General features: G+C 37.8%; 1 protein-coding gene across 1 annotated transcript in view; it reads left to right on the plus strand.

Annotated features, from left to right (window-relative positions):
• Pola1 (DNA polymerase alpha 1, catalytic subunit) overlaps window positions 1-24,676 on the plus strand; it is a 297,318-nt gene that overhangs the window by 4,790 nt on the left and 267,852 nt on the right. Inside the window, exons 2-12 of the mRNA XM_055608252.1 lie at window positions 518-642; window positions 3,516-3,612; window positions 5,317-5,397; window positions 14,323-14,438; window positions 14,888-14,950; window positions 15,835-15,927; window positions 16,354-16,441; window positions 16,701-16,902; window positions 16,993-17,171; window positions 22,518-22,630; window positions 23,748-23,864. Coding sequence (XP_055464227.1) covers window positions 518-642; window positions 3,516-3,612; window positions 5,317-5,397; window positions 14,323-14,438; window positions 14,888-14,950; window positions 15,835-15,927; window positions 16,354-16,441; window positions 16,701-16,902; window positions 16,993-17,171; window positions 22,518-22,630; window positions 23,748-23,864 — 1,274 coding nt within the window. The remainder of the gene's footprint in view (window positions 1-517; window positions 643-3,515; window positions 3,613-5,316; window positions 5,398-14,322; window positions 14,439-14,887; window positions 14,951-15,834; window positions 15,928-16,353; window positions 16,442-16,700; window positions 16,903-16,992; window positions 17,172-22,517; window positions 22,631-23,747; window positions 23,865-24,676) is intronic.

Here is a 24,676-nt window from a genome sequence, read left to right on the forward strand (position 1 = left end):
TAGCATTCATTTCTTTATGTTTCTTTTTTCTGTTCCTGACTCAAGATTCCTTCCCTGAATTAAGATGAAATAAATCCTCCAAGTTGCTTATGGTCAGTGGTATTATTATTTTCTTGGGCTTTTTTTTTTTGAGACAGGGTCTCATTCTTTAGCTCTGGCTGTCCTGGGCTTGCTTTGTAGACCAGGCTGGCCTCCAAATCACAGTGATCCACCTGCCTTTGCCTCCAGGAGTGCTGGGATTAAAGGAATGTGCCATTCATCATTCATACCCTTGTGGTTAGTGCTTTATCACAGCTACAGAGAAGTGAACAACTGGCTTCAGTTCTTTTAACTTGAAGTTAGAGGAAATTTCTGAAGAGTCACAGGATCTTCATATTTATCCATGAGCTTTGTGAATAATTTTGGATTCTAAAAATAATCATTTGGTTATTATTGTCTAGAAACAATCCTTTGGTTTTGAGGGAAGATGGCTAGTAATTTTATAACATCTCAAAAACTCATTTTTTTTTTTTTTCAGATGTGTCAGATTCAGGGAGTTTTGTAGCTTCAAGAACTCGTCGAGAAAAAAAATCAAAGAAAGGACACCAAGAAGCTTTAGAGAGACTGAAAAAGGCTAAAGCTGGTGAGAAGTGTAAATATGAAGTAAGTACTGTTTCAATTCTGTGTTTCATTTAATTCAAAGCCTGTAGGCAGTTCTTTGTCATCTTAATCACCCCATTAGAAATATTAAGGATTTTTTTGTTCTGAGTAGGGAGGTCAAAGATAGAATCTGCTACCTCTTATCACTGAGACCTAGACCTTTTTCCCTTTGTGTTTTGAGATTGGTGCTCACTAAATGGCTCATGGTAGTCTCAAACTTACAATTAAAATGCCTCAGTTTTCCTAGTACGTAGAAATACTGTCTCATGCTTCTTACAACATAATAGTGTACAAATGCGGGCATGAGGTAGATTTGCAGATTCTGGAGGGCACTAGACTCTTCAGAATTGTTATAAGCAGCTTTGCATACCATTTTAAGTGAAAGTAGTTGTACCTGTATTTACTTAGCATACTGAGTGTCCCTTTGCTTAAGGGAGATGAGTAGTATTTTTACTTTTATGATATTAAGTAGTGTAGCTAAGTACCTTCTTAGAATTGTTCTTACGTTCATTTGCTAGGGGTGTGGCATTAGAAATTTGGGCCTTATTTCTTCCTTTTGGAAAGATAGAATGGGATACTCTTGGCTGTTATTTTTTTAAAAACTGTTTATGGCCTGTAGGTCAAAATTAGAAAGCACAGCATTGTCTAGCCTCACCTTCCACACTCCTGAGTATCTTAATTGTATAGACTGGGAAGAGATAAACAAATACTAGAAGATAATAGCGACTAATATACTTTCTGAGTTAACACACCATTCTAAGTGCTTTTACCAAACCAATATGCTTTTTATTTCTTAGTGACCATGTGAAATAGAGAGTATGATTAACATTACTTTGCAGATGAGGTAGCTTGGCACAGGAAGGTTACTGAGATCCTAGTGGCACAATCTTTATATTTGAACCTAGGTGATCTGGCTTGGGAATATTCACATTTAACTATTTAACTCTGGCCTGAACTATATTGTAGGGATTTTGCCATTTGCCACTATTCAAGTTAAATGAAGCTACAGGATCATAAAGAGTTGCTAAAAGTATAGTCAAGCAGGAGTAAAGCTTTTTTTTGTTTGTTTTGTTCTTTTTTTTTTTATTTATTTTTCCAAGATGGGTTTTCTCTGTGTAGCTTTGGCTGTCCTGGAACTCACTGTGTAGATCAGAATGGCCTCTAACTCACAGAGATCTGCCTGCCTTTACTGGGATTAAAGGAGTGTGCCACCACCGCCTGGCGCTTTCTTAATGTAGGCATTAGAATAAAGGATTTCTCTGGGGGCATTTCAGATTTTGGTGTTATGTGGCTGAGTCCTTTATACATGGTATTATTAATTGTATATATATATATCTGAAAAAAGTTCATGCTAAGCAATAGCACTGGGCTTTAAAAAATTTTTTTTAAGATAGTCTGCTGGACTGGGGATATGGCTCAGTGGTAGAGTGCTTGCCTAACAAGAGCAATGCTCAGGATTTTATTCTCAGTAAGACACACACAGAAGATAGAGTTAAAAAGTTTCCTGTGTCTTTTAAAAATATTATGTAGCTGGGTGCTGTGGTGCATGCCAGTAATACCAGCACTTGGGGAGGCAGATGAAGGTAGATCTCTGTGAGTTCCAGGTCAGCCTGGTCTACAGAGTGATTCCAGGTTTTTTGTCTCAAAAAAAAAAAAAAAAGAAAACAAAACAGAAAGAAAATTATGTGTTTGTGTGTGTTTGCCTATGGGTTTGCACACATGCATATAGATGCCCCAGGAGGCCAGAAGAGTATATTGGATCCCTTGGAGCTAGAGTTATAGGTGGTCCTAAACCATCTGATGGGAGGGCTGGGATCTGAACTCCAATCTTCTTAAGCAATGATCCATCTCTCTTTAGCTCCATCTTACAGTTATTCTATGTAGTGGAAATCCAGTTAGCTGTTGTTTGTTAGGCCCTCAAGGCCCCATGTTTCAATTCTTTTCCTAAGATCTTATTTTTTTTTTTTTTTTAGTGTATTTGGTTGTTTCCCTTTAAAAAAAAAAGGGCAGACTTGGAGGGGGCAATTTTAAATGAGGTATCTATAAGCTATCGATAGCCAGTCTACCATATTCTCAATCTGGCAGGTCAGGGTCTTATCACCATGGGTAGCTCCAACAGTGGTGTGCATCTGTTCCATTTATTGCTTTACCTGTGTAGAGCATAGTCTGATACTTTCATTATTATTTGTGGGTCAAGTTGCTCAGAGCCTCTGGCAGTCAGGCGGCCAGTGTGATCTGACAATTCACTGCTTTCACTGGACTTGCCATTTAGGTCCCCATGCACTTTTAAGATCTGAAATTTAGGGAGGATTAGTGGTAAAACAAACAGATCACTCAAAAACCATTTCTTCTTTGCCTACAGAATATAAAGTGAACTTGTTTTGTTCATTTTTAGAGGAGATGAGTAAAGTATATACTTTGAATTTTATTTAGTTAACCGAACCGTTACAAAAATTAGTGTCTTTGTAGGGTACTCCTCAGTTAGTGACGAATGGGTGTGGCCTATGCATTTGTGATGAATAGGAAAAACAAGACTAGAAATTCTGTGAACAATCCCCAAAGCAGCTAATGAAGAATTGGCTATAATTCAGTTTGTTTTTTATGGAGTAGATGAGTAATTGATGGTGTGACAAGTATATTATGCTAATGGAATCATTTAATATCTTATGTTAACACCCACCTAAAAGGAATACTAAGTTAATTGATGTCTATTTAAGGAAAACCCTGCAGTGGTGTTGAATGTCAGAACTCATGATTTCGTTGCAGCTATTCCATCAGGCTGCCATTCCAGTTTCAATCTGATATTTTTTTTTAAATCAGAATTATTTAACACTTTCACTCCATTTGAAGCTTTTTCATAAACTTTCTAATGGCAGGTTGAGGACCTCACAAGTGTTTATGAAGAAGTTGATGAAGAGCAGTATTCAAAACTGGTTCGGGCACGTCAGGATGATGACTGGATTGTGGATGATGGTATGTGGGAGGAAATTGCCTGCTAGGTACTATGTTACTTCTTGATTGTCATATGGGGCACTTGCTATGCCTGAGGAAATGTGAAGCATTTTTATTAGTTATCTTTCTCTTTGCTGTAATAAAATATTTGATGAAAGCCACATAAGGAAGGAAAGGTTTATTTGGATCACTCTTTGAGGCAATAGTCCATCATTCTTGGGAAGGCACAGGGGCAGAAGTGTAGTCAGGAAGTAGAGAGAGAAGAATGCTCTGTGCTCAGTTTGCTTTCTTCTATTTTTTCAGTCCAAAGACCCTGTCTATGGAGTGGTGCTACCCACACTTGAGATGGGTGTACCTACCTCAGTTAACCTTAATAGGTAACCTCCCATAGGCATGCCCAGAGGCTTACCTACTATGTGCTTCTGGATCCTGTCAGTTTGGTTGACAGTCAGCATACACTGTCATAGTATTGCTAGGATCATATTTTTTGTTTAGAATTTCCTTAGTTATTTGAAGACAAGGAAGCATAAAAATAGGAAGGTGGTTGGAGGATCCTTTAGAACAGCAGTTCTCAACCTGTGGGTCATGACCACTTTAGGGGTCTCATATCAGATACCTGCATATCAGATATTTACATTAGATTATAACAGTAGAAAAATTACAGGTATGAAGTAGCAATGAAAATAATTTTGTGGTTGGGGTCACCACAACATGAGGAACTGTACTAGGAAGGTTGAGAACCACTGCTTTAGAAAATACAAAATACAAACACATCCCCAAGAATAAATCCCCTAGAACATGAACGTGTTTAGTTTCAATCATCAGTATCCCCTCTAAAAGAAGAATAGTGAGGAACTTCCAATCTGTAGATCCAGCACAGAGTACCATAGCTTATGGAATTAAGGGATAAACTTCAGGTTCTGCCTTTTCCACTTTGCAACTACCCTTGGTTAAGTCAGTTGATATCACTAAGACACAAGTTTTCTGCCTATGATATGGAGATAAGATACTATCTTCCAGAGTTTCTGTGAAGAGTGCAGCAGATTGTAGATGTGAGATGTAATTGGAGCCACAGAAAGCACCTTGAAGGCTGATCCTACTGTTTTAGCATAAAATTTAGTGGTTCCTGTTTATAGGTTCTGACTTCTTGGCACAAGAATGCTGACCAGACAAAGGAGATGAAGACTTTGTTTGTGACTCCTACTTGTATAATAGGGGTCAACTGTGTGCCTGTTTGTTTTTTTCTTGAAAATTAGGGTGCTTTTAGGGCTGCTTTTTTTTTTTTCCGTAGAGCAAAATGGCTATAAAGAAGTCTTCTGTGGCAAAGCTTTTGACCCTGTTGGTCAGATCACTTCTCTAGCTCACCTAGCTAAATATGCGGGGTTTGACTCTACATTTGCTGTGTGAGTGCTATATGTTTTCCAACACCTGTTTGAGCAGAATTCTCCCAAATTTAAAAGTAGGTAGATATAGATATAGTTTAGGTTTTGAAGTTTTCTGCCATGAATAAAATATTATTGTTCACTTTATTTTCTGTTACTTTGAGACAGGCTTTCATTGTAGCCCAGGATGGTCTCAGCATCATTTTGCAACTTCAGCTGACTTCAAACTTGAAAATCCTCCTGCCTTAGCTTCTTGAGTGCTGAGACTTCATAGTTATATCACCATGCCAGCTTTTGGCCACTTTTAGAAACTTGATTCCGGTGTTAACTTTTATTTTTCTAGATGGTACAGGCTATGTGGAAGATGGCAGGGAGATTTTTGATGATGACATAGAAGATGATGCACTTGACACCTGTGGAAAAGGTACCTACATTTTGTTTTGAAAAATTCTGATTTGAAGAATTGTCTAAAGTTTGAAATGACTTGGTATTATGATACAGTCTGCCTTTGATAATATGTTCTAATAGAGAAAAAGTTGGTTAGAAAATTACATGTAAGTAGCAAAAATTTCAGCAGGAAAATAAGTTTTATGTCCCTATTATCCAAACATTTTGATTTTGTACTTTAACATTTTTAGTTCTTTAGTAATTTTAGAATTGGAGAGTTTGAGGAATGCAACAATAAGTTATGTCTTAATTCCTACTGAGGTGATATACCTAGAATATTAGTACTTTATTAATTGTATAGTAGAAAAACAAGGTTTAGCTTGTCCAGTGTTTGTCCCAGGATAGCTATGAAGGCAGCCCAACACTAAACTGCAAACTTCCTTAAAATATGATGCTTTTGTTGTAGCTGTTAACCTGATAGTGTGGTTTTCAATAGTAAATTTTGTAGATGATAGCATCGCGTAGGTGATAGTATGTTGCTGTGTCCAAAGGAAAGAGTCTGCTGGGGAAATAATTTTGCTTTAATTGAAATTTTAAATGATATAACCCTCACTTTGGATTACATTTTGTACATTCACTTTCTTTCTCTTTTCCTAATCACATGTATAGAGACTTTTGTGGTGAGGGTTTTTTTTTTTTTTTCTGTTTGTTTTTCGAGACAGGGTTTCTCTGTGTAGCCTTGGCTGTCCTGGACTCTCTTTGTAGACCAGGCTGGCCTTGAACTCACAGAGATCCATCTTCCTCTGCCTCTTAGAGTGCCAGGATTATAGGCATACCCCACCTTGTGTGGCTTTTTGGTGAGTTTTTTGAACTTCAGTAGTGGCTTCCTAAGAGTAAAGATGCTTGTCTGCTTAGCTACAACACCATTGTCATGGTATTGTCTAACATGTTGTCTTTAGGAAAAATTTTCTACTTAGCTCAACAATATCTTGTATAATTAAAAAAATATTTGTTTACTTATTTATTATGACAGGGATGGAGAGAGAGGGGGAGGGAGAAGGATGGAAGGAGAGGGGTGTACTGACATGTTTGTATGTTACAATATACATTTGGAGATCAGAGGGATTTTTGGAGTTGCTTCTTTCCTTCCACCTTGCTTTGAGGCATGGTGTCTTTTGTTCTGTTGATGTCCTGCTATAAAAGTCCAGGTGAGCTAAACTCCAGCATAGTTGCTTCTCCTATCTTACCCTCCAGCATTTAGGAGTGCTGGAATTATAGATGTGTACCACCCATCTCATATTTTAAACAAACAAACAAACAAACAAACAAACAAACCCTGGATTCTAGGGGCCAAACTGAGGGTGTCAGGCTTGCTCAGCAAGTGCTGTCACCTGCTGAGCCATCTCCTTGGCTCCCATAACTTTTTAAGATGCAGAATCTACTTTAGTTTTTATGTCTTTCACTCTTTGGTCTTATTTTGCATTGAACATCTGTACCACGATTTTTCTCATTCTTTTTGTTTTTCATATTAAAACTTAAAAGGCTGGCTTTTTAGTTGAACATCCCAAAATCTTGGATTTTCCTACTTGCTTCTTTGTGTTTAGGTTCAAGTTATATATTTTGGCAACAGTAAAAAGTATTGCAAGATTGATATGGAATGGAGACATTCTCATGTCTTTCATTCCATTATTATTATAGTTTTGGTTTCTTGGATTTGTGGAGATAACCTAGAACCCCTGCACAGATGTAGCCCATGCCAGTTCAGTGTCCAAGTGGGACATAGTAATGGAAAGAGGGACTGCCTCTGACATAATCTGATTGGCCTGCTCTTTGATCACCTCCCCCTGAGGGGGGAGCAGCCTTACCAGGCCACAGTAGAGGACAATGCAGCCACTTTTGATGAGAACTGATAGACTAAGATCAGAAAGGGGAGGTTCGGACTTGGGGAGTGGCATGCATGCAGAAAGGGGAGGGAGGGTGGGATCAGGAGGGGAGGAGGGAGGGGCTTATGGGGGGGATACAAAATGAATAAAATGTAATTAATAAAATAAAAAATGCAAAAAAAGATAATAATGTCAGATCACTTGCAAAACTTTCTTTCATCCTTTGTAATTATGCAGATACAGGGTGATTTTAAGCCATGTATATTGTATATATCCCATTTCCTCACAAAGTTTATCCAATGCTTTGAGTAGCTATTGGTGATCCTATTTTATTTTTAAATTACCCTTTTAATTACCTTTTGAGATAAGGTCTTGCCATGTTTTCAGGCTGATATCAAACTCTTGAACTCAAGTGATTGTTCTGCCTTAGTCTCATGTGTTTATTAAGTGCTAAGGGTATCATTGCACCCAGCTTCTCTGTTTTTTATATTATCACTTCAAAACTGTGCATTCTTAAGAACCACACTATCAGTTTCCTTTTGTGTGGTGGCGCTGCTGAGCGCATGTGTGTGGGTGAGTGTGCCAGTGGCCAAAGAACGACATTAGGGATCTTCCCTTTTTACTCTTCACCAAACTGAAGTCTGCTGGTTTTGTCTGTGCTGGCTATTCAGGAAACTCCTTGAATCCATTCACCTGTCCGTCAGCAGTGGGGTTACAGGCATGTAAGGCCACACCCAGTTATTACTAGGGTGCTGGAGGTTTGAACTCAGGTAATCTTACTTTCATAGCAAGTGGTCTTTCTCACTGAGCCATTTCACCAGCCTCTCATTTTTCCCTTTGAGGTTTAGATTTAGAGTCCCTTTAAGCATCATTTTGACAGATCCTACTAGTCTTTGAACATTCTAGACAATGTTTTAAGGCAAAAATGGTATTTCAGGCTTATCTTGTACTCTTCTGTCACAAACCTGGAATTGGTTGTTTCTTCCTAGAATCTTGATTCCTTTTAAGTGGGGAGTAGTCAGATCTGGGAAATGGATATGCTCTTTGTTGCTGAGGTGTAGAGGCTATGCCTGAGTTATGGTAGTGTTGTTAATTGTATCTTCTTTACCTCATCCTATCTTCTGTCTAGATTTTAGAAAGTGTTCAGTATTTCTTGAGTGAAGAAACCATCGTTATGTTTCCATGAATGCATTATTCCCTTTTTAATTTTTTTTTTTGTTTTTTCCCAGACAGGGTGTCTCTGTGTAGTGTTGGTTGTCCTGGACTCACTTTGTAGACCAGGCTGGCCCTGAACTCACAGAGATCCGCCTGCCCCTGCTTCTCAGTGCTGAGATCACAGGTGTGCACCACCATACCTGGCTTTATTCTCTCTCCTTGATTAGATATCAGTGAAGAGAGTTGACATTCTAGATAACAGCTAGTCTTAGAAAATTTTACTGCATATTTTACACTACCACATAGCTACAGCTCTCCATTGTTATAATACCCTTTGTCAGAAGCCTGGTAAGATCACAAGAGCTTAGGAAGGGAAATAGAATCTAATAATTTACTTTAAAATTTAAAAAAAAGTTAGAGTTTTACCTAGTAAACATTCTTTGAAAATACCTCATCATAGGTTGGCTTGCATACCACAAAGGTAGAAAAATAGATCAACTATATCCCAGTCAATATAAATAAGAGCACAGTAAACCAAAGCCAGCACTAAACTGTGGGAAAATTCTGCATCAATATTTACTTACAGTCTTTTTCTTCCTGTATTTCTGTATAAAGCCTACTAACCTATAGTGGTGAGATTAAAGCTTTCTTATGAAGCTTTTCTTGTTTATTCACACCTGTGTTGACCTTTCTGTACTCAATCTTTTTGTTTTTTCAAGATGGGGTTTCATTGTGTAGCCTTGGCTCTTCTAGAACTAGCTTTGTAGACCAGGCTGGCCTCTAAGTCACAGAGCTCTGCCTGCCTCTGCCTCCCAAAGACTGGAATTAAAGGTGTGTGCTGCCACCTGGCATTTAAAAATTTTTCTAAATGATGTCAGTGAAAACCTAAAGACCTGTTTGTAATTCTTTCTTCTTAAAATTTTCACAAATGTCCTACAGTTTTCATAGTCCAGGCACATGGAAAATACATTAAAATACTGTTCATGACTTGTAGTAAATTTGTAGCGTATGCAGCCATTTTCACTATCTAATTTCAGAATATCTTCATTTTAGGTGCAAGCCCAGTAATCATTAATAAGTTACTCCCCAGTATTCCTTCAGTGCTTGGCAGCCATTTATCTGTTTTGTCGCTGGATTTGCTTATTCTATTAGGGTATTTCATATAAATGGAATCATATAATTGACCTTTTAGGTTTGGCTTTTTTGATTTAGCATAAGGTTGTTAATTTCATTCATGTTATAGCATGTGCTAGTACTTTTTTATGGATGAATACTATATTATGCAATTGTATATACCACATTTTATCTCTTCATTAATTGATATGTATCTGTGTTGTTTCCATATTTTGTTTATTGTCCTTACTGCAACTTTGAACATTTGTATCCAAGTTTTTGCTTGAACAACTTTTTGGAGGGTGGTTATTTACCAAGAATTTTGTGTATGTGTATCTGTAGGAAGTCTTTTTTTATGAATAGCAAGGTATCTTGAAAAATCACTCTATTGTGATACATAGAGCATGTAGAATTTTTTTCACATTTATCTGTATATAGCTGTAAAGTCATCATGCAGGTGCTTCATGGTATAAGTATTAACTCCATTACAACAAACTTCTTGGAAGAAAACTTACTTTCAATAATTTATTATTTTAAATAGTACCATATCCAATAACTCTGCCTTGCTTAGGGAAAAATCCTAGGTTTAAGGTGTACATGAAAACTTTTAAAATTATTTTAAAAGTCCTTCTTAAAGATTTATTTCAAGTGTAGGAGTATTTTGCCTGTATATATGTATGTGTACCATATGAATGTCTGATGCCCATGTAGGTCAGAAGCAGGCATTAGCTCCCCTGGGACTGTAGTTACAGATATTTGTGAGCCACCATGTGGGGCTGGGAACTGAATTGGGTCTTCTGCAAGAGCAACAATTATTCTTAACATCAAGCCATCTCTCCAGCTTCATCTTTATTTTTGTTTGTGTTTTGTCTACATGCATGTCTGCACCAAATGTATGCCTAGTGCCCACAGAGGCCATATGATTACCTGGAACTATAGTTATACAGATCATTTGTGAGCTATCATATAAGTGCTGGCAATTGAACTTGGATCCTAACAACCAGTGCCCTTAATCCATCTCTTAAGCTCTGAGTTTTTGTTTTTTTCTTTTATACTTAGGCACCCATTAGGTAGTATAGGCTATTTTTGAACTCAAGATCCTCCTACATCAGCTTCTTTTGTGCTAGGATTACAACCCTGAGCCACTATGCCCAACTTCCTATGTTCTTTGTAGGAATTACACATTTTCACAAATAGTGTAAAAATGTCCATTTTCCCAAAGTCTTGCTAGCAATGTATTGCCAAACTTTTTTTGAGAATTTGGTAGTGATGTGTGAGAAGTAACACCTCAGAGTGATTATTTTTTCATTTACAGTTTTACATATGAAGTTGAGGATTTTTAAGTAAAACGTAACTCCTTGTGTTTATTTGATCACTTTTCTCTTTAGTTTTAGTCTTAAGTGTTAGCGCTTTTTAAAAATCTCTTTTATTGTTGTTACTTACATCTTTCTCCCTTCTTCATCCCTATCTTTTCTAACACCAGGTAGGAGGGAAAAGGATAGTGGGGAGAAGGGCTGTAGGTCTCTTAGCTACATCCTGCTGGTTAGAGTTGTTGGGTTCCTTTGGGCAAGTTCAATCTTCATTTCAGGGTATCTCCAACTTCTCATCAAACTGCATCAACAGCAACCAGGAGCAGGGGTGGAGGTGGGTATCAAGGGCTGCCTTCTTTCTTTGAGCGCTCCTCTTTCTGCTGGCTCTGGCCTTCCCTCTCCAGAGTTCTCAGAATTAAACTATCCCCAGCTGGCAACGATCATGACTATCTCAGAGCCTACACGAGGCAAGTCTGCTGCAGTGGACAATCTGGACCAGTCACATTATCCCACACCTGGGATTTAAAAAAAAATGTTTCCATAACATAACTTTTTAAAGACACCAAAACTTCTGTTATATTTCCCCATTTGTGTCCAAAAAAATGGGCTTTTCTTTACTATGAATGAGACTTGTTGCTTTCTTTTTTTTTTATTATGAAGTAAAAGTTTTGATGCTTTCAACATTCTCCCCACCTCCACCCTCGACAGTTAAGAACAAAACACGCATGCTCGTAGATAACTTGGGTCTCCGATCTCAGGCAACCCCAGCATCCTTCAATCTCCAAAAGTCCAAGCCCAAAGTGAAGCTATACTAGCTAGCACTGAAACCCTCCTTTAACCCCCACACAGCCGATTGGCTCCAGCCTCGGCGAAGTTCCTGATCTCAACCTAGCAGCCAGGATTCTGAACTTTTATTCGCGAAGCCATGATGCTCACAGGAAACAGCGCTCGGTCAGAGATAACATAGAGCCGTGTTGAGACGTTTCCTCCAAGCTTCTCAAACACTACTGACCACACGCACGTGCATACATACATGTCCAAGAAGCTAGACTGCGTCACAGAGCCTCAGATCAAGGGGGAAGAACGAAAGACAACGACCACTCTCCTCCTCCTCTCTCTCTCTCTCTCCCCCTCCCCCTCTCCCTTTCTTCTCTTCTCTTCTCTTCTCTCTCTCTCTCTCTCTCTCTCTCTCTCTCTCTCTCTCTCTCTCTCTCTCTCGCCCTTTAAGAGCCTCCCTCCATTCCAGCCTGTAGAAGTTGAGAAAATGCTCGCAAGAGCCACCGAATTCCGCTCGCTTCTTCCTCCAGGAGAGCCGGGCCGGAAGCGACTTGTTGCTTTCTTAAAAGGATATTATCAATAAGCCAAATACATTTTGTATTAGTAGTTTCTTTTATAACCTGGTAACTCTCAGCTGCTTTTATCTGGAACGGCTTGTACTTTTTGCTGCTGAGCCCCGAGCTAGGACTCCAAAGCTGCTTTCTAATGGCAAGAGGTTACCTCATATGTTCCTCTTGGACCTGCATTCACTAGTCCAATGACACCTTTAACCACAGTGTCTACAAACCCTGGGACGTTTAGGCTTACTTACCAAGAACCCAGTGTTGCCAGAAATGGCTTCCTTGGTTGCTTCTCTGGTGAAAAGTACCGTGTTTCTCAGAGTGAATGCACCTGCCAGTTTGAGCTCTGAGACTTTTAGTGGCTTGGTTACATTTTCTTTTCAAATGAGAAAGTGGAGGTAAGGACTAGCTGGGTGGAGTAGTGGGAGGAGACACTATGGTTGGGATTTATTATATGAGAGATTTTTTTTGAGACAGGTTTCTCTGTGTAGCCTTGGTTGTCCTGGACTTTGCTTTGTAGACCATGCTGGCCTTGAACTCACAGCGATCTGCCTACCTCTGCCTCCCTGAATGCTGGGATTAGAGGTGTGCACCCATTTTATTTTCAATAAAAATAACCCCAAACCAAAAAACCAAACCTTTGTTTAACAGCAAAGCCTCCCAAAACTACTCTGCTCCTAACTGAGGAGCTATTGGTAGTTGATGACTGCTGAAGGAGGGAGACTCACTTGGGAGAATGGCTACTAGTAGGTTACCTGTGCTCTGGTGGATGATCCTGATGTACATATGAGCAGCACTAATTGGACTCCATGGATTATAGTAGAAAAGGACAGGACATTGAGAGAGATGTGTTGAAGGGTCTTGAGGGAATTTGGAGCAAGGGAGTTAGGGGGTAGATATCAAGTTGTATTGTATACATATCAAAATTTCACCTGGGAGTCGTGGCGCATGCCTTTAATCCCAGCACTGAGGAGGTAGAGACAGGTGGATCTCTCTGTGTTCCAGGCCAGCCTGGTCTACAGAGTGAATTCTAGGACAGCCAGGGCTACACAGAGAAATCCTATCTTGAAAAACTAAAAAAAAAAGTTTCAAAAATAATAAAATACAAGATTAATAAAAATTTTGAGCACCTCCCAAAATACTTATGTAGTTTTATTTTTAAATTTGTCATTTTGTTGGTAATACTGATTACTGCTCTACAAATGTTAGTTGACACAGCTTATTGAAAACACAAGTAATGTGAGTTGCCACATTTATTTAACAGTAATTTTATTACACAGTAATTGTATTATACAGTAATTGTTCTAGACTTTTTATGAAGCAGATTTGGGAAGCAAGGTACTGAGAAAGAGTGAGATATACTCAGGTGTCTATATGGGCTTCATATAGGAGAATTATACTTTTCTTTAGATTTTTCTATGTCATCTAGTCTGTATACTATTGTACTGTTTTAATTAGTCATTCTATTTTCTTTTTAGATTCACATTATTTTGGAATGAATCAGAAGCGATATTAAAATGGACAGTATTAGAAAAGTTTCTAAAGCCAGGTGTTGTGGCACACACCTGTGGTCCCAGCACTCAAGGAAGGCAGAGGCAGGCAAATCTCTGTGAATTCAAGGCCAGGCTGGCCTACAAAGCTAGTTGAGGACTGTCAAGGCTACACAGAGAAACCCTGTCTTGAAAAACCAAAAAAGGAAAAAGTTCATAGGTCATATGCGCAAGGGAAGACAGAAGACAAGTTTTCTCAGAATGAGCAATGTGCTTGTCCCATTCAGTTTTGATATAGCATAGGGCATGTGTCCAGTTGTTTTCGGTTCCAGATTAGTTTTATCTTCTTATTTTTATGGGAAGCAAGCAAACAAGCTATCCCCTTGCTTTTCAAAAGTTTTGCATTCACATTAACAACTAGTCAGACCTAACTCTCCCTTGATACTTAACTTATTATATTTCATTGCTTTTTATAACTTAGCCCTGAGGTTTTTTTTTTTTTTCAATTTTTCTCATTTAAAAGATTCTTTCCTGTGTACCTTCTGCAGAATTTCCCAATTTAGTATTTTGAATTCTTAATTTATTTTCTTCTTAACGTCTCATATAGTTGAGTGACTAAGTAGGCTTTAGTTTTCCATCCAGTGCATGTTTCTGAATACTTTCTTTTTCAATAGGAAGTGATGGCAAAACACACAGAAAAGACAGGAAGGATGTAAAGAAACCTTCAGTGACAAAACCAAACAATATCAAGGCTATGTTCATTGCTAGTGCTGGAAAGAAAACTACAGATGTGAGTTTCATGTTTCCTTATATAGTGTCTTTTCCCTCTATGAAATGAACTTAATCTTTCATAGCACAAATGGTATGTGTTCAGTACATGTTTGAGTAACATTCCATGAATTTTACTTAGTAAGATGAATTTAGGTTTTATGTGAATATAAGCATCTCAGTGGTTTGAACTTAGGAGACAAAAAGAATATTGAACAGAAAAGCCAAAAATGACAATATGTTTAATTTTAGTGACAAGCAAGAAAATCACAAAGATGAAAGTAGAGGCTGAGAGTATAAATTTAAAAATTGAATATGCACAGCTGATTGTTAAAGTCTAAATAGTAGATGAGAGTGATCAGTGAAGGATTGATGGGGTTAGGGTCTTTCAGAGATATGTCTGTGAAAAAGTTCTTTCCAGAACACTCTCATTTAAACTTTTTTTTAAATTTTATTTTAAATAATATACAGAAAGCAGTAGACTTATCCAAGGATGATCTGCTAGGTGACATTCTACAGGATCTGAACACCAAGGTAAGTGAAATTCTTGGAGTTGTAAAATATGCAGGGGGCATAGGCTACAGAAACAGTTCAATAATTATATAAAGCAGACTGTCACTAGAAAGAAAAGTTCTGGGATGCCATCATGCATGCACACATAAAATCACCCCCCCCCCAAAAAAAAAGAAAGCAAAAGTCTTCAAGTTAGTTTCTTTTTACCGTTTTAGGATTTTTCTCACCATTTTAGGTGAGGAGTTTCTGGCTGTTACTGCTCTTAAGATTATGTAGATGGGCTGTGTGGGTGTGTGTTAGGTATAGTAAGAATATAGCCAAGAGTCAGTTCTGTGAATGTTCATTGCTTGTATTCAGTTGCGGTAGTGCATGTTCTGTAAATGGATTGAAGCCTGTCAATCTGCATACTTGGGCATGAGAGCCCTGTTCTGAATTCTGAGTGGGAGTGAAGGAAAAGTAAGTTAGCTGCCTTTGATAGAACTCAAACAGGCCCTGTTATACTGTGAATTTGAAATTTGGACATATCTCACAAGCAGTGAGCTTTTCTTTAGAGGTATAGTTTTTTTTTCTAAGTGAGTGCTGATTAATTGACTAATACCAACACCATGTTGGTTCTATTTTGTTAGGTATTAAATGTAATACTAGGAAGGGTAAGTGAAGAGAGTATGTTAAAATCTTGAAAGGAAAAATATTAGGGATGGATTAAATGTCTATTCTTTTTTTTAAGTGATTTCTGTAGTATAGTTGCTATAGTAACTGCAGTGTACGAGCATGGATCCTGTTGAGGGGAACAGGGAAGGAAAAATGTTTTACTTATTGGGCATGAGAGAGAAAAAAAATGCACTTTTTCTATTATGTGGTAAACCAGTCACAATAATGAATGTATGTCTTCCCCTTCCTTTTAGACATCTCAGATAGCTCCACCACCTATATTGATACCAAGGAAAAAAAGATCTACGGGAGCTTTGCTCAATTTTTTCTCGGTGCGCAGCCCTAAGGTAAAGTTGGTAGAAACAACCTCCTTTTTGATTTATTGTTCTGTTTTAAACTTGTTTTCTTTGCCTGTATGAAGGAGATGCTTTTGAATTTGTTTTGTTTCTTTTAAATTAGAACTGCCATTCAATATGTAGTTTCATGTATTTCAAAAATAGCATGTGCCTGCTTTTTTTTTCCTAGTAAATTTGTAGTAACTAGTACATGTTTATTATAGGTATTACAACTGTGTTAAATGCAATAATTTTCTTCGTGGAAACAAGTATTTTTTGTGTAAATCCAGGTAACAGTAAAATAATGGAAGCCATTACATTAATAATACATAAAATCTTTTTATAAGTGGGAACTGTCATTATCTTTGGTCAGGGTAGGACAGTTGCATATTTTTAGTGTGCAGTTCTAACTGACTAAACACTTAAAAACATTTACAGGCAATTCCTTCAGGAAAACCTGCTTCCCCTGTCCTCAGGAATGAGCCTCTGTTAACTCCCATTCCTCTTAAATATGCTGAATTTGATGGTAAGTCTCATGTTAGGCAAAAGTGCAAGCCATTAAGCAATAACTGCCACACATGGAAGCTTGGTGATAAAGGGGTGAAGGTGATGTCAGAGGTGGCACATCTGAGCATAAAAGGTTGAATTTATAGTTAAAAGCACCCAACATGAAGATTAAAGAGAAATACAAATATAATATAGGAAAAGGCTGTTATTTCATTGTTGGGTAAGGCTTGTACCCCATGGCACAAGCATATGATGGGAATATGTGGTGATGTCTACAGGAGAACTGGCCCAGTCAGAGTGTCCAGAAGATGAACAGGAGTCAGGGTTAATGCAGTTTGAAGATGGTGACTTTGATGAGCCCATGGAAGCTGAGGAGGTAGACGGGGAGCCTGTGACTGCCAAGACTTGGGACCAAGAGAGTGAGCCGGTAGAGAGGGTGGAACATGAGGCAGAGCCTAAGAAAGGGACCACATCTTATTTGTAAGTGCATTTTATGATTTTTTTTTGACAAATAGTACTCTAATTATTCTGTTGGATTTTATAAAATTTTTGAAAATGTGATTTCTACAGAGACAATTTTCTCCCAGATGTCTCTTGTTGGGACATTGATCAGGAGGATGAAAGCAGTTTCTTAGCTCAGGAAGTTCAAGTGGATTCTAATCACCTCCCATTGGTAAAAGGGGCAGATGATGAACAAGTGTTTCAGTTTTACTGGCTGGATGCTTATGAAGATCCATACAACCAAGCAGGTAATAACACCTAATTTAATCTTATACTTTTATTACAGTGTGGTGCCTTTTCCCTTAAATAATTTAGTGATAATGATTGGCTTTGTTTTTGTTAAAAAATGAAACATTAAATTATTTATTTCTTTTAAAATTAATTAGTTTGTTTTTTGAGATAAGTTTTCTTTATTATGTTGCTTTGGCTGTCCTGGAACTTGATAATGTAGACCAAGTTTCTTGAACTCACAAGATCCACCTGCCTCTGTCTCCCGTGCTGTGATTAAAGCATTTGCCATCATGCCTGGATTAATTTTTTTTATTCAACAGAGAATATTTATTGTGCTCTAGACAGAGGCTGAGTGGGGTGAACAAACTGGACAAATTTTGTATATAAAAGTTTAATATTCCAATTGGGGTTAGAGTTGGTGGTAGTTGGAGGGTGACCAACTGACTCTTGTCTTAAGAATTGAATACTCTGGGAGAGCACAGCCCACAGAATCAACTACACAGGGCTCATGAGTCCTCACAGAGACTGAAGCAGCAATCATGGAGCCTGCATGGGCCTGTACTAAGTCATATGCATATATGTTATAGTTGTTTGGTATTTTGGGGGGACTCCTGACAGTGGGAGTGGGGCTATCTGACTTTTTTGTCTGCTCTTTGAACCTTTTTCCTCCTACTGGATTGGTTGCCTTGTATAGCCTTGATGTAAAGGTTTGTGTGTTGTCTTACTGTATCTTGTTATGTCATGTTTGGTTGGTGTCTGGCAGGCCTGCTCATTTCTGAAGGGAAACAAAGGAGGAGTGGATCTGGGGGAGAGGGGAATAAGGAGGAACTAGGAGGAATAGAGGGAGGGGAACTCCAGTTGGGATGTATTGTATGAAAGAAGAATAAATAAAAATTAAAGAAAAGAATTGAACCCGAACTGAGAGATGAGGCACATACAAAGCTAAAGGCACTTTAGCTTATGGAACTAGTAACTGCAAAGACCTAAAAGTGGGAGGAGGATAAGGAGGCCTGTGTGATTGTAAGACAATTGGAAATGACAAAATTGATTCATAATGAATAATGAAAATGATAATAAAAGGCAAAGGCTAGTATCTTACAGTTTCTATTGCTGTGATAAAGCACCATGACCGAAAGCAGATTGGAGAGGAAAGGGTTTATTTCCTTTTATAGTTGTAGTCCACCATTGAGGAAGTCAGAGTGGGAACTCAAAGAAGGACCTGAAGACAGGAACTGATACAGAGGCCATGAAAGGGTAATTCTTACTGGCTTTTTGCTCTTTGTGGCTTGCTCAGACTGCTTTCTTTATAGCATCTAGGACCACCAGGTCAAGGTTTCGACCATCCCCAGTAAGCTAAGCCCCTATACATCAATTATCAACCACAGGCTTTCCCACAGGCCAATCTGATGGGGGCATTTTCTAGTTTAGTTTCCCGCTTTCTAATACTTGGGTCAAGTTGACATAAAACTAACCTGTCTTTTTTTTTAAGCCTTCTCAAAGAGTTTCAGTCCCCTTCAAAGAATACCGGAGAAATGTTAGAAGGTTTAATTGCATTGTGGTATGGTCTCATAGTTGACTTTACATTTTAACAGGAATCTGGCATTTGTGGAGGAGAGATTGTGTGTGTGTGTCTTTGTCTGTGTGCGTATATCTGTGTTTCTGTGTGTATACACTTATGGAGGCTGGAGTGGGTAGCAGGAAAATGTGGAAGCCCTGAAGATCAGTCACAGTAGAGGTGCTGAGTAATTGGACCTTGGTTACTGGGTAGAAATTTAAAAAAGTAAATATGTTTTTAAACTATATTGTGACATAAACCTATTGTAGATTGTATGGGGCAGGTGACTTTCTGGTCATTCTTTTCTGTTGTTGTTTTTTTTTTTTGTTTGTTTGTTTTGTTTTTTCAAGACAGTGTTTCTTTGTGTAGTCCTGGCCTCTGGACTGGGCTGGCCTCCCAAGTACTGGGATTAAAGGTGTGCACACCACTGCCAGGCTTTTCCCTGGTCATTCTAATGAGCTAATTCTATGATGGATTGGTTAAAATGGCTGCCCAGCAACAGAACAAAGAGAACATTCTTTAAGAATTTGCAGTGCTGAACTTCCAGTGAGGGATGTTGCTATTTCCTCTGTAGGTGAAAACCATGTAAGAGTAGCTCAGAACACCATTGTGATATTAGAGATGTGGTCATTTTGAACACAGATAACTGAGAAGGCCCTCCTTGAACCGAACAGATATTTCCTGTGGCTGTTCCTGGAACTATGTCTCTGCTACCAGGTTGAACCTGTCTTTTTTTAGTTCTTTAGGTTAACTTTCTAAGAATTTCAAAAGTACCTCCAAATAAATTAGTGGAAATGTGTTTTTTATCTTTAGTTCCTCTGCTTATAAATAAGAGAAAAATAACTTTTTACTTGCTAGGATTCATTAAATGAATCCTGGCATTTGGCCCAGAATGACTTAGCTATGAATATAAAAACTGCATTTGGGTAGCTAGCTGCTTTTTTTTAGCCGTGGGGTTCATGCCCTCTGTATTTCCTTTTAAGACCTGTGGGGAAATTTAGCTTTGTATAACTGAGGTGTTATAGGTAGCATAAGGACCCTGTCCTCAAAGTTGTCTGTGTACAGGGGCTGGTGAAGTGGCTTAGCAGGGAAACTCTGGTGACCTGATACAACCTACATGGTGAAAGGAGAGAATTGACTCCTCAGGTTGTCTTTTGACTCTATACTCTCCGCTTCCAGAATATAAATATTGAAAAACTCTGATAATTGCAACCTGAGAAATTGGTAAAACAGACTTTATGGATTTGATTCAGTTAAGAGATGAGAATGTTCTATGGGCCCAGTATTATTCAGGAATCTTTGTTAAAGGAGTCAGTATGGTCAGAGTCAACATGGCCGATCTGATTAGTATAAATAGTATAAAATACAATATACATCTAAAATAGAATTGTCTGCATTTAGATCTCTTGAGATCTGTGATGGATACAATTGGTATTAGTGGTTTCCTTGAGACTGCACCCAATAAAACTAGAGGGAATAACTGTATATTAGTAAAGCAAGTGTGTAAGAAGGATGACTTGGAGACATGATTTAAATAACTTGATATTACCTAGAAAAATGTCAATAGTTACTGGGGATATTGTCAGACCATTAATATACTTTCTCTTAGCAAATATTTATATGCTGTTGCAGAATCACTTAGGTAGCTTGGGGCCTTACCTTAATTTTTTTAAGCAGTCACAGTCAAGCTCAGAAATGGTATCTTAACCCACTTTAGCTAGGGCAGGATGATTTGTTATCCACAGACTTTTTTTGGCCGATACTAGAGACTAATTTTTGGTCATGCTGGAGATTGAACTCAGGCTCATGTTCTGCCACTGAGCTATATTGCATGGGAAATATTATGCAGTTATTATTTTTTTAGGTCAGTGTTGCTCAGGCTGACCTCAAACTTCGGAGCTCAAGAGACCTTCAATCTCAGCCTCCCAAGCAGTTAAAACTATAGACCTGTGCCACCTTACCTACTTTAATTTACCATTATTTTAAACAATGGGAAGACTGTTACGCTTCATCATCCAAATGCTAAGTTAAAAGGAAATTTATGGTTCAGAAGAAGGCCTTAGAAATTATCTGGACTATTCACTTAGAAAAGGTTCCAAAAGACAGGTACCCTTAGTCCTTTCCTGCCATAAATCTCGGCTTCTCTTAGTCCACTTTCCTCTTCTGTGACACTTCTCAAGCTGTGTCCTCTGCAGTGGCATCTTTTTCTTTTTGTGATGCCAATGGGTTAAATAAAATAGCTTTTAAAAGCTTTAAACTTAGGGGGTTGAACAGTTTCATAGTTATAGTTGGTAATGATCACTGAGCTTGCATGAAGTCAATGCTGCTAATAAGAACGGAGTATGCCTAAAGACCCCATTATTGTTGCTCACTTTCTTCCAGATTCTAAGTCAGTCAGTTATTGCTGAATGAACCATAATTATGAAAAGAATCTTACTCTTTGCATATCGGAACATATCCTGTCTTCATTATGACTTTTTCAAGGTTGAATAATCCTGACTGCACCTGGTTGTAGCTAGTAACTTTGGGGGGAATGTAATCTTTGTTTACCATGATCTTTTTGTGGCAAATGAGGCATAAACAGTGTCAAATGTGTTGCATGAAGTGTGATATTAGTTTGACTGTAAAATGAGCTATTTGTATCTTTGAATCCAGTATTAGGGTCTTTATTTTTCTTTGCATGGAATTTTGTTTTTTTTCATCTTTAACTGTTGTGAGGATGATTTCTAACTTTCTGTGCTACTCTGAATTTTTTTCTTTAAATCATCCTCAGTACCCCCTTCCCTCTCCTTATGTTCTCCACTTATACCCCCCACCTCCTTGTTGAAAATCACACAACTCTTGTAAGAATTTTAATCATCTGCAGAAATGAAAATCCATAGACGGTCTTATTTCTTTCTGTCAAAATGAGTGACAAAAGAAAACACTGATGAGCTGTCTTTTAGAAGTAGGATAATTGGCCTTTGCATTTGGCAGAATTTTCTTAGACTCTAAGATCAATGGCTGTGTGAGTGGCTGTGTTGATTACTCATAATTTATGGAGCCTGGGATTTTGCAAAGTTGACCATCTCTTAAGTTGACTAGCAAGTCTTTGGAGTTCTTCCTTGGGGGCCAGTTTTCAAGAATAGTGACTTGATGCCTGCAAACACATGTTTTAATGCTTCAGTATTATTTACCTGGTGATCTTAGAAGAATAGAAGGGAACACAGATTTGAACTAGCTAGATTTTGTTTTAATAGCTTGTGAGGCAGATAAGTATAAAGTAGATCACAGTGGAATTGTATTCTGAGACTTTAATGTTAAGAGGTATGAAATATAAACTATTTTTTCCAATTAACATCTTGCATATAGAAAAATACTAGTACATTATACTTGTTATCATGCACAAATAATAGATTTTCATCAGTAAATATAAGTGCTAAACAAGTTAGAAAACTATTTTCAGGGTTTAAATTCTCATAAGAGGTTTTATGTAGATTTATTGGAAAATACTTTGTTTCTCTTAATTTGGGCAATCCTGTTTCTAGTGAAAGTATTCATACCACGTTAGAGAATTATTTTGTTAGAGAATTATTATGCCCCTTTCTCCTATAGTCACAGACTGTGCCATTATGTTGATGTATATGCAGTAAGTACAGAACAGTGAACTGGTTTTAGAGACTGGACAGCAGCTGTATCTTTGGATGGCAATTGGTTATCACAGAGGTGTAAATATGTGAACGTACTCATTAGATCTTTGTAATAGCTCCTTTAAATTTGATGTATTTTAAAAGCTTTTATTTCCTGTTATTTTCCTGTTTTTTTTCAGGTGTGGTTTTTCTGTTTGGCAAAGTATGGATTGAATCAGCCAAAACCCATGTGAGCTGTTGTATTATGGTGAAAAACATTGAGCGAACACTCTATTTCCTTCCCCGTGAAATGGTAAGCGTTAGTGATTGCCTTTTAATTTCAGTAATTGTTTCTGACACATAGTCTATGTTCTGGCACTCTATGCTTCTGCAGGGTAGGAATTCTTTACAACCCCAATTAGTCCTACCTACTGACCACTCATTCATCATCAAGTCCTTTAGGGGTGGAAAAAAGTATAGAAATGAAGTATAACTGAATTTTTCGATGTTTCAGAATAAAAGTTTATTCTAAAGTATATATAATGCGGCTGGAAAGATGACTTAGATGTTGAGAGCTGTTACTTTTCTTCCAGAGAACCCAAGTTGAGTTCTGGTACCTACATCAGGTAGTTTACAACCATTGGCAACTCCAGGATATCTGACACCCTTTCTAGACTCCACTGACACCCCCCCCCCCTCACAAACACACACACACACACACACATACACTTTTTTGTTTATTTGTTTTCAAGATAGGGTCTCAACTGTGTGGCTCTGGCTAGCTTAGAACTCACTCTGTAGACCAGGCTGGCCTCAGACTCACAGAGATCTGCCTGCCCTGACTCCCAGCTGCTGGGATTAAAGATGTGTGCCATTACACCTGGCTTCATAGACGTAGCTTTAAAAATTAAAACAAATGGTTAAAATATTTGTAATGATTTTTCTTCCCTTTTGCATAACAATTGGGCTTTTGAATTAAAGTGTCTGAAACATGATAGGTCATTTGACTCAGTTTTCATGCTTTTGCTTCGTAGGCAGCAGTAACATCATTTCCATGGCTATTTAACAAAGTAGTTTCCATTTCCCTCCCCCTCTTTGACCTTTTAAAGTCTCTAGTCTCTAATCTCTCTAAGTTTGGCCCTTGCCTCTCTCAATTGAACTGTGGAACTTCTGGGCCAGAATTTAAAACACTTGTTTTTCCCATCTTGGAGGATTGCTCATTTTTATTCTGATTGGCTTGTGTAATGCACTGGAGGATTTGGCATTGGGTTTAGTATACTTCTTAGGTCTGTGTCTTCATACTCATTTGTAGTGCAATATCAGTCAATGTTTAAATGAGTGAAGGTAAAAGTTGATTTAGACTTCTGTTTTTTATGGTTGAGAAGACCTTATATTCTGTTCCCTTCATTCTTCTCTCCATGGGAGAACAGAAAATTGACCTAAACACAGGGAAAGAAACAGCAACTCCAGTTACAATGAAGGATGTGTACGAAGAATTTGATTCAAAAATTGCAACAAAATATAAAATAATGAAGTTCAAGTCCAAGGTTTGTATTCAATACTGTATTTTTTCTGGTTCTTGTTATTTCCTGATTTGGCAAATAGTTTCTGCACATTCATACAGAATGTCTTCTGCATAGTTATAACTCGTTAAATGGAAATTTCATAGGTATGAGTGTAAAAACAGATTTGTAAAAAATACTTCAAAAATCACTTACGAAATAATGGTCATGAATTTGATTAGAAAGATGATTTGTAACAAGTCAGTTGTCCCTGGTGCTTGCAGTATACCATGTGTTTCTATTCTAAAATGGACAAGAAAGTATTGTGATTTATTTATGCTAGTTATTGCCAGTGCATTTTTTAAGAGGATGTGTAATGTTTTGTGTGTAAAAATTAACTCGTATGATACTGTTTCTAATAGAATGAAAATGTTCTATTTGTGTTACCTGTGTGGTATATTATCTTGATTTTGGTAAGCTATTGATAACTTTCGCTATAAAAGTGGGGACTGTAGGCCATTTAAAATACTGGCTATAAACAGTTGTAACAAAGGGAGGGTTGAGTTCTAAAGATAGGCTATCTTTTAGTTGAGCTTGAAATTGAAATTTAAAATTCTAGAAACAATACACAAAGCCCCAAGTTTGATCACCAGACAGACTATAACTCCAAAACCAAAAAAATTCAGAAGCAGTATATTATGATGGTAAAGAATGTAGATGCTGAGGCTAGATTGCTTGTTGTTTCAAGCTTTGCCCTGTTGTGTACTAGTGTATAATTATAGGAAATGCAGAGTTACTTTTCTGTGCTGAGAAAGAGGCCATATTGCAAGAGTTGCACTAAGAGTTAAATCACTTAA

The sequence above is a fragment of the Psammomys obesus genome, unplaced genomic scaffold, assembly GCF_907164565.1.
Source record: "Psammomys obesus unplaced genomic scaffold, mPsaObe1.curated_primary_1811, whole genome shotgun sequence".
In the NCBI taxonomy this organism is placed as follows: domain Eukaryota; kingdom Metazoa; phylum Chordata; class Mammalia; order Rodentia; family Muridae; genus Psammomys; species Psammomys obesus.